Here is a 19,535-nt window from a genome sequence, read left to right as displayed (position 1 = left end):
TTAAAATCCTACTTAACCAACAGACAATTCATAGTTAAATGCCTAGGCGCCTCTTCCGCAACATTCCCAATAGAATCCGGCATACACCAAGGTAGTGTCCTCGGACCCCTACTGTTCTCCATCTACACTGCCGACTTACCTATATCAAACGAGGTAACAATAGCAACATTTGCCGACGACACAGCACTATTAGCTACCCACGCAGACCCGGCAATTGCCTCATCCACTCTCCAGCGAAGTCTCGACTCCATGGAAAAGTGGTTCCAAAAATGGGGTTTTAAAATAAACGAAAAAAGATCCTCCCGTGTAACATTCACGCTCCGAAAACAAACCTGCCCCCAGGTCACCATTAACAACGCAATAATCCCAAGCAAGGACTCCGTAAGATACCTGGGCATGACCCTGGACAGGAGGCTAACTTGGAAAAAACATATCTCAGAAAAAACAAAGCAACTAAAGGAAAAACTAAGAAAATTCTATTGGCTCACGGGCCGACGCTCCAAACTAAACATACAGAACAAAATAACCCTCTACAAGACCGTAATAAAACCTGTCTGGACCTACGGAATCCAACTATGGGGAACAGCAAGTAACTCCAACATTGAAATACTCCAACGCTTCCAATCGAAAACGCTAAGATCCCTATTAAATGCACCCTGGTATGTTACCAACGAAACAATCCACCGTGACCTCAAGATACCTACAGTCAAAGATAAAATACACAAGTCCAGAAGCAGATATAACACAAGAGTCAACAACCACCACATCCCATTAGTGACCCAACTACTGGACACGACGGACCAGATCCGCAGACTAAAAAGAAAATACCCTCTAGATTAAATCCTTAGTTTCTACTAGAACCAACAATATAAAACTATTATAATCCATGTCATTGTATCACGCCAAACTAAGTTACTGAAAATTCTCAACGAGAATTAATTGTAAATATTCTAATAAATAAAAAAAAAACATCTTCTCAATTGCGCTACCAAATACCTACGGACAAAATTGTTCTTATAAATTTATGAATATTATGTGTTTACGTATTTGAATGAAAAGTGTTTTTCTTCACTTCACTTCAATGTAACGAGACGTGTCTATCATGATTACACCGGTAAAAATTGAGACTAATTTGGAAATATATATATGGAAGCTAGAAGATGCTTATTGCAGACGTACACATAGCAAAAAACTAATGTACAATGTAAAGAGTATTTTTAAACATATGATTGATTAGGGGTAAAAATGCTGCTACTAAAAATATTGTGACTTATTTATGCAATACATAATTAACTGTCCAAATACCGATGGTAATCAATAAGCATCTTATAATTCCTATTTACATTTATTTCAAAAGTTTCTTTCGTTTCATAAGGAAATAATAGATGCACGACACTTTTTGTTTTATATTATTTTATCGATTTATGTATGATCTATTTTGTAGTAATAGAACAAAACGAAAGAAACTTTTGAGACAGCCTAATGCATCTTGAAATTCATGAAAAACTTCAACAAAATATTCATGGAAAGTTTCTGTAAGCGTCCGAGTACTTTCGTGAGCCGTTATATGTATAATAATTCGTTACAATGTTAGTGATAGCTTGGAAAGTGAACTATTTTTATTATACATCTTTTTACTTTCCATATTACGCTCATAGATACTCTAAAACGCCGCGATACTAACTCTTATCTATCATGTTTACGAATGCCTATAATTTGTGAAACCGCTTCTGATTTTACGGAAATTTTGCAGTTGCTTGATGAATGAAACAGATTTGTTAAGAGAATCACATGTTATAGATACCTGAACTGTGATTTATTTAATATATCTTTTCTGATTTGTTATCCTGCAACATTTCCATGTTTTACGAAGCTTTAAATTAAATTTCACAAGTTTATTTTCCTTAAGCTAAAGACGATGCTGGTGAAATATTTATTTCTGAAGTAAAAAGTAAAAATATAGCTTACATATTGCTTGTATTTAATCATGTATTACGATTAATCCTGTTGCGATACTCGTATATTTCAGTTAGGCTCTGGTTTTAGTAAACAAGAAAGATTTATAATATCTTAAGAGGATGTTTAGCATGAAATCATGCTAATAAGAAGTTTTTCATGTTTTTCTTCAGGCTTAAAATATTTTTTAATGTTGTGAAAAAATTGGGTTGAAAATGAATAAAAGGGTGCAACAGGGTATTTAAACAAACTAATGTCTCTTATATGAATAAGTCGAGTGATATGCTGTAAATTATTTTCACAAAAAGACACCCATTTTTATTATTGTTTTCTAAACAAAATTCAATATGATTTGTTATACCTGTAATAGGAAGTTTCTTTAACTAACATTTAGTTATTGATCCTATTTTTATTGAAGTTTAACAATACTGTTCAATGTTAATAATTATTAATTTATAAGTGAAGGGTAATTCCAACGAAGAAAGATATCATTTGCGAACAAATAGTTTCAGATGAAATCAGCATTGGTACTGTAAATTTAAGATATTATAAATCTAATATGTATTGTATCGCAAAGCGGGATTCATGATGAAAAATTAAATATAAAAGTCCATGAAATTTCGCAAATTTAAACATCTCAGTTGATACAGCTTTAATAAATGTGGACAAAAGTTTATTCTATCTTTATATTTAAATAACGCATGATATTTAATTCTACAGTATAATTAAACAAAGATTCGAAGCTGAAAATTTCGAAATATAATTGAACAATATATCGTACAATAAATGTTATATGATGTTCTGTAAAGGAGAATTGCATTTTTATGAAGAGGATCAAAGATAAAAGAGATTTTTGTTGAACGATACGACCGTTTCGAAATTCCATTTTGATCTTGTGTATGTATAGTGTATCTCGTACAAAAGATATTACAACAAGCGTCCAGTCATAATGTGAAACATTAATCAAAATTTCTAATCTCGAGTGTTTCAAGTCCCAGAACTCATCTTAATAAATATAAGAAGGACAGATTAAATTCAATCTTATTTTTCTAATTTTCTCGTTAATAATTAAATATGAGCATCAATCAATCAATAGTTCATAATGCACGGTATAATGCGTGTATAACATTCATCTGATTTCAATTAACTTACGTTTAAGCAAAATAATTATTCGAACTAGTTTATCATTCACATTATTACACATTTTAATTGTATATATATCTAGTACAACATAGAAAGGATGTTTTAGGATTATGAGTATTCATTTAATTTTTAAGAAGAACAATAAGATTCAATACATGTACACAATAGTTAAAAATATGAAATCCAGTCGCTTTTACATTAAGTACCATTTCCTCGTAAATGAACATACAAAAGATAAATGTCAATAACTATAAATGCCTGTTTAATGTTTCTTTTTTGTTACGATTATATATGTAAAATTAGTTCTTGTAATGAATACTGCTTATAGGAATAAGGATTATTTTTCACTTGAAATAAGTTTGCTTTGATATTTTAAATGACTGAATAAAATGCGGACAAAATATTTTAACCATACACGTAAAGATTCAAGTACGTTACATACAATAACTATAAGAATATATTTTTAAAAACGTAAGAATTTGTACTTTAGATAGCAATGCGTTTAAAAGTTATTTTATGAATTCACTTTATTAATTACTGATTTAAAATCTCCAGCATTTTCAGTAAAATGTCCAGAAAGTAGAAGAAAAGTACAACAAAAGTAGAAAACAGTTAATTTTGTAATATAAATTTATAGTCTACCGAATTAATACTCATATTTCTAAAACAGGGTCTATACACTTTCAAAATTTCAATCAAATCATATGCATAGTATTTCTTTTATCTCATATTCTAATTTCACCACATTGAATTTTCTAAAGAAAGATGATCTATTTATTTTATATAACGCAAATCCTTTATTTTAGATATGCAAAGTCAAATATATTTTTGTCAATAAAGACACAAAAAATCTTAGATGTCTAAATGTCAGCTTTAAGAACAGTAGACTTGCCTGCCTTCAAACTTAAATGTCCTTTCCAGTAGTAAAACTTAAATAACATTAACAACGGCAGTAATATTTACACCTACAGATGGAGGATATTAGACTTCGATTAAAATACAAGTAGCTCAATAAATATGTGTCTAAGTACGATGGTTAAAGAATAACGATTCGTCATTCTTTATTCCAGCGCTTAATGCTATCCTTCTTTCAACAAATACAATCCTAGAACAATGCCGCTGAAGAGAAATGTTATACGTGAATTTATTTGCCTTTGCGGGACGAAGGTTTATTAAATTATTAAATGAAAATATTAAATGAAAATGAATATGTATAATTATGTGTATAAAAATTGATATATGTATGTATGTATAAAATATATATATGTATGTATATATATATATATATATATATATATATATATGTCGGGTTGGCGTTAAGATTAGAGTTAGGTTTAAGGGTGTGAAACGAATCCCTATTGGCGCTAGACGTGATCGTTATGCAATAGAGGAGATATTTACTAGTGCAAATATGACTATGATGGAATTGGACAAGTAATCGCGATAATTAGATACTCGAGAAGCAAATGACAATGATCCTAGGCTCAATAACGAATCCGCGGTCAACGGGATGACGAACTTTACCCTTTGTTAGCGTCTAAGTTACACTGTATGTTAGAGCAAGGGGCAATTATTACGTATACGAAAGACAGGTCGATTGCCGATGAGATCGCACTAGAGAGAGTGGCTCTCCGTCGCGGTGACGCTGTCGAAGAAATCTATGATGGGTGTGCCTAAGGGCACGATCATGAGAGTGCCAAGAGATCATCGGATTCGCGGAGAAAAGTCTTCGTTCGAAGGGTGAGGGAAATTGAAGTTGCTGTTAATTGGTCAATTTCCATGTTGGTGGTTAGAGAAAGATATTAGCTGTCCTTGGGAAAAGTTGCTAGCGGGAAGCGTCGTTCGTGGAAGGATAGATTTCTCTTATCTTCCCGTAGTGGGGGCACAGGCTATTTGTCTACTTGAAAGACTTTGTATAATTGAAACTTAATATTCGTAGCCGGTCCTCGCCCAGCTAAACATATACTGTGAAGATGCGTTGGCATCTGGCAATCACCTTACCCGAAGGACAAAGTCTGCGTGTGGCGAGCCACGGGGCAGAAACCATTGAAACGTTTACCGTCGTGCCCTGTCCCAAGTATTTCTTTTAAGAAGAGCTATAGAATTACTTCATGCCTTTGTTAGACAAAACGTTCATCCCTTTGACCGCGGCTACGTTCGGCGACTGATTGTCGCCTCGAGCCCGAGCTCACTATCATAAATCTCAAATAAATACAGTCGGATCGAATGACAACAGTTTCTTAATACGGCTATGGTGAAATCTAAATTTCAATACTAGGGGTCTTCCCAAAGTTCCAAAGGGAAGGTTCCGGTGTTCTTTCATCTCCGACATATATATATTATTATAATGACTTATTTTAATAATGACTTAATTTGTATAGTAAAAACAGCTAAAATCTCATGTAAGATTGTTGGGATGTTACGTGATATTTCTGTTGCATCATTGATTATCGTTATACTTTGAAAAATAATTAAGGAAGCGAACAATGCGTGGACGATTATGGCAGTTTTATTAATAAACGAACGTTTAATAGAGAATATGGATTTACTGGATAAATAAATGTTTCATTAAATGTAACTGTTACGTGCAGAATAATATGTTGTTACATGTATGAACTAAAGTTGATGTAATACTCATATTATATTTATGGTTTCAAAGAATTAATAAAATCTGCTGAGATTCAAACGTATGCTCTCCCTTTTATTCTATGAGAATTAAACATTTGGAAGATTTTATGAAAATGCACTAAACAATCAGAAGCATCTGTTTCTCCTTTTCTTTTTCTTCTTTTTTTTTTTTTTTTTAACATGTTGATTGCCACGCGATTTTTATACTTATTTTGACTTGGATAGATAGATTAAAGCGTACCATACCAAGACATTTTATTCTTGCAAAATATTCTAGTCTATTTGCGTACCTAAACACCTAAACACTCAACGTGTTGAAGAATTTCTGTGCAAAACAATTCCATCGCTTTGTCACGCTTAACGGCTCAATCATCGAAACATGTATCATAACGCACGAATTATGATAAAAAAGAAACTGTCTTTCGAATAAAAGCAATCCGTTTGCCAGGTGCGCTTAAGGATGTACAGGACGTCGACGGAGCAAGTGTACGAAATACAGCCGCTGGAGGGTAACAGTTCCGCTCAACGTTACACTCAACAGCCGAAACAACGATTCTCTGAAATGCCTACTCCGTCGGTTTCGCCGACGTCTTCTCTCCGAAAGCGCGTCTCGGAACTGCCAAGAGCCGCGAGTGCATCCGTTTCCGGTGCTGCGGGCATTGTCTGCTCTAATACGGATCTGATATCGATCCTAAGCTCGTTAGCGTCTTCCGCGACGGAAATCAACCGATGCGGCGAGGAAGCGCCGAGTTCGCGGGACGATAGCAAATCAAACTGGCCCGGAAAAACGACCGAACAGAAAGGAAGTCGATCGAAGAGCTTCCGTTCCAACAGCTTCGACGTGTCGACATTGCACGGAGCTAAAAGTAAGCTTAGCGGATCCTCGAAAGCCGCTATTTCGACCTTTATGGCTCCGTCGAATTGGTTCACGAAGAGACACCAACCGATGTCGAAAAAGCCGGAAGATTTGGTAACGGCCAGTTTAAGTCTCAAGTTCGATAAATCGAAGGTAGTGAAGGCGGTGAAGGAAACGTTGGGTAAAAAGTCCCCTAATAGCGAGGTCAAACACAAAGTCGTATGGGACAACACTAGTGGAACCAAAGTGGACGCTCAGGTAAGTTGTATTTCTCGTTACGATATCGTTTCTTGTTTAAGAGCCATCGTAGGTGAAAGGAGGAATGCAAGAACGCACATAATACGCAAAAATCTATGGCAGATTCAAAGTACAGTACTCGTTGTGATATTCGGTAAAGATAATAAGTTCTTCTATGGAGATTTCATTTTTCAAATTATTCTCGTACAAGTACGTATTTGCATAAATAAATAACACACGGTCTCTGCGTAAATACCCAGGCCAGTTATAAATATTTCAGTTTGCCAACGATATCTCAACATGTGGGACACTCACATGCGTGCTACTTCGTGAGCGATGATAAAGGCGCTGGTCAAGCCTTCGTCTCGATTTAACGCGCACGATCTCGAAGGACCTCCTATATCTAATCGCGTCAACCATACAGCAACATCGTGATTTACGTCCTTCGAGGACAGCATCTTTCTGTTCCATTTGTTCACGTTCTCGAGAGATCGTCTGGCATCGCCACGGCGGACCTACGACAATTTATTAATATTTTCTTAATAAAAGCTAGCAAATATTACAAATATATTATATTTATTATTACATCATGCATTATATACTATATATAAATATTCGTCAATGATAATAAATATATGTGCAAGTAATCGTGTTGTTGATTGTAATCAAATGTAACTTGTAACGCTATTAGTATTTTAATCTTCCTGAAAAATGTTGAAATGTTGATTCGACAGCAGAGAAGAATAGCAGAAAAAGAAAAGTAAAAGGAATCGCAAGTGTCGTATATCAATGATATTATCATAGGTCTATAACATTAAATTAAGATTCTTAAGAGATGAAAAAGGTTTAATAGTCGATTATACAGATATTTCGGATACACGATAAATGCGAGGTTTGTCAATGATCCGTGAAAATTGTTTGTTTGGAAATTTGTTTCCAAGGGATCGTTCACGGTTGTCCAATTTAACAAAATGGAACTCGTTGCATTTTATCGATCTAGAACGTCATGCGCAGATATTTTGACCTATATAATTTATATACCATACACAGTACAGATAAGTAGAAAATAAAATAATTGACACTCGCATATGCGTATCTCAGATAGTTACTACTTTAGTTAAATGATTTAATTTAATGGAAATCGCTTACCATAACGTCTCGTTTTTCCGCGTATAAAATCATTCGTACGATCACTAGAATCATGTTGGATTCGAGCGATGGGTCCATGTAAATTGCACTGACCTAGGATTAAAATACGTACGAAAATGTAACAGGGGTTAAAACAGTATTACAGCCTTACAAATAAATTATTATTCAAAACTCTCGTAAATACATCGTATCTTATATAATTTTCCTAAAAAATTAATTTTATTCGTTATATTTATCTTAGGAAATGTACGTTATTAATCTCAACAGCATTGGAAAACCAATTACCGAATGGCTAAAATTAATCGATTACAAAATTCCATTCCGGATAAATTATTCGCTGAACTTTTTAAAAGATACGTGTAAGCTTTGAACAGTGTAAACAGAAAATACAGAGCTTCCATCCGAATATACGATCGAGATGTTTGAAAGCAAGTAGCGTACCTTGAAAATACAGAGATACGCATAACTCTGCCCTATGTTTCCCGGTTGCTTGCGTACATATGTAGTTGGAGGTATTCTATATCTAAGTATAATAACAGAATTTCGTTTGGTATTACTTACGATGTTTAAAAGAGCCAAGATATATTGCTGTACTCGAAATCCATGAAAATCTACCACGGAGTAATCAGCAGCTATTCCAAGCTCTAGCCATCGTGGCGGCGAATCCTTAGCAGCTGGTCTTTTCTCTATGAAATGACTTATCTTAGAAATCGACTTATCTTCCACGAAATTAGAAAGCCTACTCGACTCGACTTGATAGCTTAAACGCATGATTATTAAAAGCATAAATTAATATCTACGAGCAAGTATTCGTGGAATAATTATTATGATATAAATAATTATTTCAAAAGTATAATTTCAAAAATATCAATTCGGTATCACCGTGAATTTCATCCTGCAAATTTCTTTAAAATTCTTGACAAATTTTGGTAAACGTATTCCTCCAGCAAATTTTTCTATTTTTCTATTTTTTTACATTAAATTAGGCAAGATAGATAAAGATTCGTGCAATGGACAATATACATATGTGTAATAGACAGGGAATAATAAAATAAATTAAAAACAGCGAAATATAGATGAACGTGTAGAAGATCAAGCGAGAGTGGAACGCAATAGGGAGAATACTTGTAAACCGAGTTTCTTTTAAGGCTGAAGATAAGCTATTCTTATATTACATGCTGTTATTATTACTTTTGTACACGATAGATTGGAATATCAGTACAATTTCTTTCTTTCAGTAATATTCGATGATTCGTTAATTTATTAACCGCTATATTGTACGTGGTAAGTAGAAAAGCAACGATTGTACAAGAATGGCATTTGGAAAAATATTTGACTTACTTGATAATCTGTTCCTTTGCCATTTAGGACCAGAGAAGTATCCAATTTCCTCGGGATTTGTTATTTTATATAGGTTGGGGTTGATAATCAATCTCGGATCCACTCGGATTGGTTATCACACCTTTTATTTTATCTCTTATACAAAACACCAAATCACACAGCAAACGTCTAAACTCTCCCAATGCGTCTTAGCAATTAAGGCGTGGTCGACTCCTATGACAAAAGAGCGTCGTTAGGAGTCGTACCAACATAACCCTAGTAACCTTTTAGTAACTAGTGGTCATACCAACTGAGCATTTCTCAACAGGATTTACGTCGATCGATAATTCTTCCACTATTGTATCGTTGTATTCTGTGGAGACATCGTCTTTTTCATCGTACAGAATCAATTTCTCAGCTTCTGGATATTCCACGTCGAAGACGTCACCGGAAAGATTATAAAATCCCTGAACATCGTGGCTTAAGGAATCGCGTTTGCTTCGTTTCGACTTTTTCTTAATTTCTTCAACTTCAAATTTATTCGATTTCCCTGTAACCGAATTTTCAACGTTTTACCACGTTTGCCTGTCTTATCTTCGCTATTCTCGTTACGGATAAAATGAAAAAATAGTTGCAAAATTTCTGAAATTGTAAATACGACCAGACTGGAACGTATCAACGACATATACGGTGTCACAAAATTGTGACAAGTCAATATTCCAGTTGTTAGTTTGTTGAATTTACGCCACCGCTGATTAAACGTATCACGCTTTAATAGAAAATTCAATTTCCCAGCGGGGAAAATGGAATTTTGCGCTAATTAAATTATTGCGCTTTTGTACAAAATTCCATTGTTTTCTGTTGCCCGTGAAAATGCAATTTTACGACGGACATTTCAGACAAATTTCCATCAGACGGCTTTCCATCCGTAAAAAAGAATGCTATCTATAAAAGTATGATACAGTGCACTTACTTGATTGCAATGATATCTCAACGATTATTAACAGATACCAAGATGTCTCGACAGTTGCAAAAATCTTTTATAAATAAATTACACGTGGCTCGCGAATCTGTTTCAACGTTGCTGGAAACTTTTTGCGTATATGATATACGAAGCATTTCGAAATGATCATTGCAGCACTGTAGCGAGACACGCCTAACTTGATCGTATCGATGAAATTTCAAACGGATTTGGAAGTGTGCGTAGAAGTTATATTTATCAGGGACACGTACTTTCCAAAAATCATCAAACTATTCGAACAGTCCATTATTATTTAGTATGTTAATAAGCCACGATGTAATACTCTTAAAGAGTTAGAAAGAATAAATTTTCGGAAAATGGAACAATTTGACTTTCAAATGGCTCGTACGTGATGTAATCATCTGTTTGATGAACTTTTAATTGCTATCGTAGATAGGATCGTAAAATACTACGAATGTTACAGACATTGTCGTGATTTTCCTATAAAGTAACACACGACGCGTAGTCCGTTTGATGTTCGATTTGCTTGGCTCTTGTAATCCAATTTCAATAAAATTGTACCAAATGCACGTGATATGAAAGAAAATATAAAATATACAAAATACTCTTTACTTCTCTTTTTTTTTTCTTTTCAATCATATCCTCAAAAATATGAATTTGCATCAAAATCTACAGTCTAATTAGAATATTAGAAAGAATATTCAGACAGACGATGTATATAAAGGAGATACAAATTACGACGATGAGAGAACTCGCAAGATATTTGTATCTGTGAAATTGCAACTGTTGCGTCGATAAATATCTACGCCGATTAAATTTTTGATACATTTCGGATTCTCATCAGAAAACCAGTAATAACATATTTCTATTTCGTAATATATTTCTGATATACAGAGGATGCTCTCAAAAATATATACACCCACTTTAATTAAATGGTATCGTGAAATTGCTGCATCGTATTATTACAATTTTTATACAAATCTTCCTTTCCTTCAATTTTGTGTACATTTCGGATGTATTCCTTTCTTTTAATCCTATTAATGGATCGATAGATTTAATTTTATAAAATTGATTTTTTGAATATTTATACATTCCATATCTTTTTAAGCACCACGTCACATGATTCTTTCGGTAGAAATAACTGCGTAAAATTACATTTTCTCTGTACCTGGGAGCTTTTGCGCGGTGAATTTTATACGATCGAAGCCCCTTTTTCGAGTGGCGTGGGTGCTTCGGCATGGGAAAGTGCCTCTCGTTAGCTGGCTGTTTCCATTTGTATAAAATCGTCGTTATTAGCGTCTTTATCACAACGAAACCATCCCATTACATCAGTGTATTTAAGGTTTCCCCACAGTTACCCCATCATTCGAGCAATCCACGTGCTTTACATAATTCTCAATATCACGTTTCCATTTTCTAACATCTGTGACTGTAGCTTTTCCAACGTCACGTACTCTTGATGAATTCTATCGCCGATTCTTACACCACCTCCCACGTTTTTAATTAAATTGTATTTTCTTTCTGTACGACTGGAACGTTGTTAGTTTCATACCAAATTCTTATTTATCGGAATTCTATTCTATTCTATTCGAACAGAGAAAAGAATGTGTAGATTTTTTAAAAAGAAACTGTTTTTTCGAGCTATCGCGGGGAGACGCGGTCGTTAGAATACGCGTCAACGGGAGTCGTAAATTCCCGTTACGATTAGAATGATCGACACCACGAATAGTTCGATCCCCGTATTTCGATTAAGATAATAGGGGTGATTCAGGTATGATAACACTGTGGTTCACAGAGTTAAAATATATATTTCCAACACTTAGTATACACGATTGAATAGATATAAACACTTAATAACTTATCACGCTGCAATAATATAGATATGAAAGTAACACGGTATGAGACTTAATGTTAGAAGTTAGATCTTTGACTGTGGTAGGAAATTCTGAGAGATATAGAAACGGTGAGAGTTATAGGGAATGCAGGAACTCTAGTCACCGTGAGAGACGATGGAAAACTCTGAAGCTTATTCTAATGTAAATACGGAGGAAAGCTTGGTATGGGTGTGCCCTTTGAACGAAGAACGCGGATTCGTTGCTTACATTTTTAGTTAGTAAAGTGAGGGCAACAATCCGCGATGTCGATTGGTTGGGACCAATGTTAGGAAGGAAGAGAGGAGGAAGAAACCTCCTACCAACTTGGGTCCTAGGCGACATTGTTTACAGGGAAACTCAGATTTTTCGTTAGGTATATCTCCGCTTTCTTCGTAATTCTGAAGAGCACGTAATAAACCCAAGGACCTTTCTAAAAACCGGCCGAAAACTCTTCTGGAATTAGAAAGTCTTTTCTGGCAAACAGATGTGCTTAGACCATGTGTGCGAACAATGCAGCTAGAATTGCAACTTTATAGTGGGTCCTTGGGCCTCTGGAGTGTTAGAAGGACGGCAGATAGACCGTTGGTTGGCAAGCCGCGCGGGATGGCGTGCAGATGTGTTGCGCGACAGAACAGAAACTTATCCGTCACTGAGAAATGTTAGGTTCGACTGATAAAACGTACAGACACCAGAGTATTCGTGGGAGCAGTCGAACATCAACGATTCTACGATCTCGGCATATTCCACCTCAAACGCGATTCCGTAAAATTCAAACTAATCGTCCAGCGAGCTGTTCCATGTTTTCCAAACTGAACAGATCGTGAGCATCGGCCAGCGATATGGGAAATGAAGATAATTTCCAATTGTTCGTAACATCTGACGATCATTCGACTTAAAACATAGTTCTCGCGGTCGCGGCAAACAAGTTACGCAGGCAATTTGTCAGCTGTCGAACGAGAGAGCTGGCTGGTTGTACTGCGTTGAAGCAGAGCGATTCGAAGAACGGCAGAGACGCGAAAGGGAAGCGTTCACCGAGAATACGTCCGTTTCGTCTTTCTCATTAGACGGTGGAAATGAATTGGCGATTTCACCATGAATACTACAAAGGAAGTTAACGCTGTAACTGGCGCGAGTTTCGCGTGAAACGTAGCCTTTGACGAGGTGAAAGCCGGTTTGTTTGCGCGTCTCGCCGAACAAATCCGATAACTAAAATTGTCTGACGAAATTGTTTTACACGAGCCGTGTTCTCGGTAACGCTAGCGGCTATTTAATCAAAATTGTCGGCCGCGTTTCTCGTTGGCCGTTCGATCAACCAACGTGTAATTAAAATGATAATCTTAATAGATCCTCATGGACATAGATAGCGAGGCTGGCAGTTGGCGAAGCGAGCTAAGCAAATAGCGAATTATATCGCGTGTTATAACTGGATCGTGGAAGTTTGCGCATATTTTTACACTGACAAATTAACCCTGCTGCTGATCCTCTAATATTTCTCGTTCGATCTCATCTATTACAAATAACAGATACGTAAGACAACATAGGAAAATATATAAGTAAATAGTATCGCGAATAATTACGAATAATTGCATTCATTTTCGTTAAAGGTAAATTATATTGTATTTACGTGCCAAGGATAGAACTGAAATTGCCGCTGATATTGATTTATTCTTGTTAAATTTCAATGTCAGAATAAAAAAGTTTAGCAGTTAGCGGTTGCGACCTCTTTGAAAAGCGTGTACCTAAAAGTGTGTCGCGAACAGTAAGCGATGGCGAGTATACTCGTCGAACACGGAATACGGGTGGCTGTTATAATATAGAATTAAGTTGTTACGAAACGACTGTTTTATTTTTCAATTTAGTACTGACGGGGCTCGTCGTAACGTAAAATACTGCCATCTCTTCGTGACGAGTATACTCGTGGAAAACAGCCAATTGGTTAAACCAGGACCAGATCACGATACCGTTTAAAGATGAAATTTGTAGAATGGCTAGAGTTAGAGAATATCGGAACTTTGTATTATTATAACGTTTACCATCGCTGCGCTCTCGATATTAACCCTTAACTGCTGCTCTGGGACTCCCAGACGATATAAACATCCGCGTAACTTCGCTCTCGAGCAACGCGTGATGTCAAGTGTCTTGGTAATTTTCAATTAAGTCGCCCCTTATGACTATAACTTATAACTTCTGATCTTTGTTCCGTATAGGAGTAATTGAGAACGTACAACTTTCCTTTCGCTTTGTTTCGTCTTGTCCATTATGGATGAAAATGCGATTATAGTTACGAAACGAATCATTCTTCGTTGATCGCGATACAATGGAAATGTTTACAGCGAACGTTCCCGAGTGCTTCGAATAAAGAAAGAACGATGCAATACGATACTCTTTGACTTATAAATAACTTTCCTTTGAGACCAATCGGTGGATCAATTTTCTGGCTCCGCAGACGCAATGTTACACGTAATCCTAGGAATCGTGAAGTTTTCAGTCTTTTCTAATATTATTTTTCAACTTGAAATTCAATCTATTGGACGTAGGAATATTTTTACTGTAAACTATTAGAAAAATGTCCATCGTATAATCGACGAGCATCGCGAGAGTAATATCCAGGCTTTAAATTCTAAAGGCTCGTTACCGTACAACTGTAGTAGGCAACGTCGTTGCTCTAAACACGTACGTAATTTTGTTCACATTGTATAACCGATAACTATTTTCTTTTTATTATTTCTTTTTATTCGAATGTCCTTCAGCTTTCGCTTTACCACCGTACATCATCCCTACGTCATGCACCGATACTATTTTTCTTTTACACTGTGACACTTACTTGTCTGCTTGACCATGCGATCCTGATCATCATGCAAATGGTCCAAGACTGTTGTCGTAATACTCTACGGAATAACTAAAATTGTTGTATCGTTCTAACACGTTATAGATTTTATTAAAGAGGAACGTTTACTCGATAGAAGACTCAGATTCATGAAATAAGACACCGGTTTTCCCTGACGCCACTTTACGATATAAATAATTAAACTTTTTCTCCCTCGTATATGGAAAGCTTAAAATACTTTTCCTGTATTATCTATGCCAAATCTCCTGTCAATTTCGTTACTAAAATAAATGTTACAGTTATCAGCAATAATCGCCTGCACTCGACTATACGTTTCTTTAATTAAAAATTTATCAAAGCGAAGTCTTCGATTCTTTAAATTCTGCAAAATTTGATAAAAACGCGCAATGACTCGAAACTTCCGACGAGTAATGTACGCGAAAGACTCTGTATACTCGTTAGGTCGTTCCACAAACGAGAAACAGATCGAACTGTTCGCGTTCGAGTCAAACGTAAAGGGAAAAGATTAAATTTCCTAACTTTCCGTCGATAGGATCTTCATCGACGTTTATGACAGTTGACTTCTCTTAATTAGCGAAGCTTCAAGCTTTCGATATTTCCAAGTTTCAATAATTCTCATAAGTTCGCTGTCGAGTGCCGAAGCGTGCAGACGTGCCTCTAGTGCCCAGTGAAGTTCGAAAACAACACGTGTCGCCCAACCGTCGAAAGTGAACACAACGTGCTCCTATCTTCCCAAGTGTTTCCTATCCGCCAGAGAGAAGAAAAGCCTACGCACCTAACCCCAACCCGATCCCTGCCGCATAGCCTCACGACTAGTTATTCATATTGAAATAGCTAGCTCGATGATGGCCCAACAATCACGACCAGGCTCGCCTGTCCAAACCTATCACTACCCCGCGCTACTCCCCCCGTGGCAGAAATTCTGCAGATCCCCCCGTGCCAACGACGCCAATAAGGCGAAAAAACGCAAAACCGAACCAGCAGATACAAACTCGAACGAACAGCCACCAACGCAAATTAACACCCACAACAGGTTCGCAATTTTGGAATCCACCAACGATGCCATGGAAACCGCAGGCTCACCACTTAACCACCACGCACAGAGACGCCCCCCTCCCCCACCAATATTTATTAACGATGTCATCGACATCCAGACAATGACCAAGTCCTTAGAGAGAGATATCTCCAAGGAGGACTATAACCTGAAGATAACCAACAATCAGGTAAAAATCCTGCCTACGAATCCAGAAGCTTACAGGAAGCTCACCAAGACACTCAGGGCCCTGAACGCCAACTTCCACACCTACCAACTCAAAGAAGAAAGACCTTTTCGGGTGGTGCTACGAAACATCCACCACTCCGCAGACATCGACGAACTAAAAATAGAACTATCGAAACTCGGCCACGAAGTCACCAATGTCAGCAACATAAGGCATAGAGTCACAAAAGACCCGCTATCCCTATTTTTCATTGATTTAAAACAGAAACCAAACAACAAGGAAATCTACAATATCAGTCGCATAATGAACGCCATCGTTAAATTCGAACCACCGCAAACCAAAAAGGAGATAGTCCAATGCAAAAGGTGCCAAAGATATGGGCACACACAGAAATACTGCAACCACACCTTCCGCTGCGTCAAATGTGCAGGTACACACCCCACCGACCAGTGCAGGAAATCACCGGAAACCCCAGCGAAGTGCATCCACTGTCAAGGTGATCATCCTGCCAACTACAAAGGCTGCTCAGCCTACAAAACTCTGTACTCAAGCAAATACCCCAAACTTAGAACAAAAGAGGAAAATTACCAAACACCCAGCTCGCCGAAATCCACCGTTATCCCAATCCCCCCAACCAATCAAACACCCAGCCCTATCAAACTCACCACTCCCTCAAACTCCTATGCCCAAGCGGTACAAGGCACTCAAAATACACCAAATAGCCACAGGGATCCTCCCCAAAATAGTGCCCCCACCTCACCTAACACAGACAACGTCTCTAGACTTGAAAAGCTAATAGAGAAACAATCAGAGCAAATAAACAATTTGCTATCGCTATTAACAATCATAATGGAAAAATTAATACGCCCAGACACAAAATAAAACCAAGACGCATAGCTCTGTGGAACGCCAATGGTCTAGCGCAACGCAAACTTGAGCTAGAACTCTTCCTAAAACACCAGCTAATCGACATAATGCTCATATCTGAAACCCACTTCACCGACAAAAACTACCTGAACATAAACGGATACAAGTTCTACCATACCCAACACCCCAGCGGAAAGGCCCACGGTGGCACCGGAATCATAATCAAATCAAACATTAAGCACTACGAACTTCCACCATTCCAGAAAGACTACCTCCAAGCAACAAACGTAGCAATAGAAGACTGTCATGGTACAATCACCACTTCAGCTGTATACTGCCCTCCCAGACATTCCATCGCCAAAGAAGACTTCGACTACTTCCTGGACACCCTGGGCAATAGATTCATAGCCGGAGGAGACTACAATGCTAAACACACCCAATGGGGTAGCAGACTGGTTACAGTAAGAGGCAAAAACCTCCTCAACAGCATAATAACCAACAACCTCAACTACCTTACCACATACGAACCCACACACTGGCCCACCGACACAAACAAAATACCCGATCTCCTTGATTTCTTCATAACCAAAAATATCTCGCCAAGACACGTCCAAATCAATTCCTCGGCCGATCTCTCCTCTGATCATTCCCCTGTGATAGTAACAGTCAGTTCAACCATCATCGAGAATACACCTAATGGCTCCATTCATAACCAACACACCAACTGGCAGCTCTTTAGAGAAGTCTTTACCCGCACAACTTCAGCCTCAACCTCACTAAAAACCAATGACGAAATCGAAGCAGCCACGGAATACCTAAATGCGAGCATAATAAACGCTATTCGCGTCTCCACACCGGCAAAAACGTCCATCAGCAATCACGAATACCCCCAGTACATATTAAAAAAAATAGCAGAAAAACGTAGACTAAGAAGGATATGGCAGACCCATAGAACACCGGAGGACAAACGCAAACTAAACAACGCAACTAGAAAACTATCCAAAACCATAAAGAACTACAATAACGACCGTTTTCACAAATATCTCGCCAGCCTGTCCCCCACAGCCGACTCAAACTACTCACTATGGAAAGCATCCAGGAAACTCACGCGCCCCCCACAAATAATACCTCCAATCCGCCGCCCGCAGGGTGGATGGGCGCGTAGCCCTATAGAAAAAGCCAACATATTTGCTGAACACCTGACTGAAGTATTCCAACCCCATTCCTCCATAGCTGCAGCGGACGTCACCGAATACCTGCACACTCCCTTCCAAATGTCCCCTCCTATTGAACCCTTCACTTCTGCAGAGATCATAGAAGCAATCAGTCGCCTAAACCCCAAGAAAGCAGCAGGTCACGACCTAATAGGAAATAAAGCAATCAAGGAACTCCCCATAAAAGGGATCGCACTCATCGCATCAATCTTCAACGCCATCCTCCGCCTAGAACACTTTCCTAAGGCGTGGAAAATCTCACTAATCACCCTCATCCCCAAACCCGGTAAACCAATATATGAAACCAGCTCCTATCGCCCAATCAGTCTCTTACCTACCCTGTCTAAACTATTCGAGAGGATGCTCACGAATCGTCTCCTTCCACTCCTAGAAGAATTGAAAACTCTCCCAGATCACCAATTCGGCTTCCGAAAACAACACTCAACAGTAGAGCAAATCCACCGCATAACCCACATGATCAGCCAAACCCTTGAAAAGAAAAAATACTGCTCAGCCGTATTCCTAGACATCCAACAGGCATTCGATAAAGTATGGCATGAAGGGCTACTCTACAAGCTTAAAAAAATCCTACCCCACCCATACTACTCCATCTTAAAATCCTACCTTACCAACAGACAATTCATAGTTAAATGTCTAGGCGCCACTTCCGCAACATTCCCAATAGAATCCGGCATACCGCAAGGTAGTGTCCTCGGACCCCTACTATTCTCCATCTACACTGCCGACTTACCCATATCAAACGAGGTAACAATAGCAACATTTGCCGACGACACAGCACTATTAGCTACCCACGCAGACCCGGCAATTGCCTCATCCACTCTCCAGCGAAGTCTCGACTCCATGGAAAAGTGGTTCCAAAAATGGGGTTTTAAAATAAACGAAAAAAAATCCTCCCATGTAACCTTCACGCTCCGAAAACAAACCTGCCCCCAGGTCACCATTAACAACACAATAATCCCAAGCAAGGACTCCGTAAGATACCTGGGCATGACCCTGGACAGGAGGCTAACTTGGAAAAATCATATCTCGGAAAAAACAAAGCAACTAAAGGAAAAACTAAGAAAATTTTATTGGCTCACGGGCCGACGCTCCAAACTAAACATACAGAACAAAATAACCCTCTACAAAGCCGTAATAAAACCTGTCTGGACCTACGGAATCCAACTATGGGGAACAGCAAGTAACTCCAACATTGAAATACTCCAACGCTTCCAATCGAA

At 37.7% G+C, this 19,535-nt stretch overlaps 2 protein-coding genes across 9 annotated transcripts in view; one reads left to right on the top strand and one right to left on the bottom strand.

Annotated features, from left to right (window-relative positions):
- LOC126914696 (uncharacterized) overlaps positions 1-19,535 on the bottom strand; it is a 733,243-nt gene that overhangs the window by 672,807 nt on the left and 40,901 nt on the right. For 2 of the 6 annotated variants that reach the window (XR_007709770.1, XM_050719003.1), the window contains exon 2: positions 9,311-9,431. The gene's annotated coding sequence lies outside the window, so the exon portion shown is untranslated. Of the gene's footprint in view, positions 1-8,530; positions 8,656-9,310; positions 9,432-19,535 lie in introns of all 6 variants that reach the window. The other 4 variants (XM_050719004.1, XM_050719005.1, XR_007709769.1 and 1 more) reach the window with 3 other exon arrangements.
- LOC126914749 (uncharacterized) overlaps positions 6,094-19,535 on the top strand; it is a 51,826-nt gene continuing 38,384 nt past the window's right edge. The window contains exons 1-2 of one of the 3 annotated variants that reach the window (XM_050719146.1): positions 6,094-6,754; positions 6,801-6,841. In XM_050719146.1, the coding sequence (XP_050575103.1) occupies positions 6,188-6,754; positions 6,801-6,841 (608 nt within the window). In that variant the 5' untranslated portion in view covers positions 6,094-6,187. The remainder of the gene's footprint in view (positions 6,755-6,800; positions 6,842-19,535) is intronic. The other 2 variants (XM_050719147.1, XM_050719148.1) reach the window with 2 other exon arrangements.

The sequence above is a fragment of the Bombus affinis genome, chromosome 3 (assembly GCF_024516045.1).
Source record: "Bombus affinis isolate iyBomAffi1 chromosome 3, iyBomAffi1.2, whole genome shotgun sequence".
Lineage (NCBI taxonomy): Eukaryota > Metazoa > Arthropoda > Insecta > Hymenoptera > Apidae > Bombus > Bombus affinis.
Note: the sequence above shows the minus strand (reverse complement) of the source record. Positions and strands in the feature narration are given on the sequence as shown.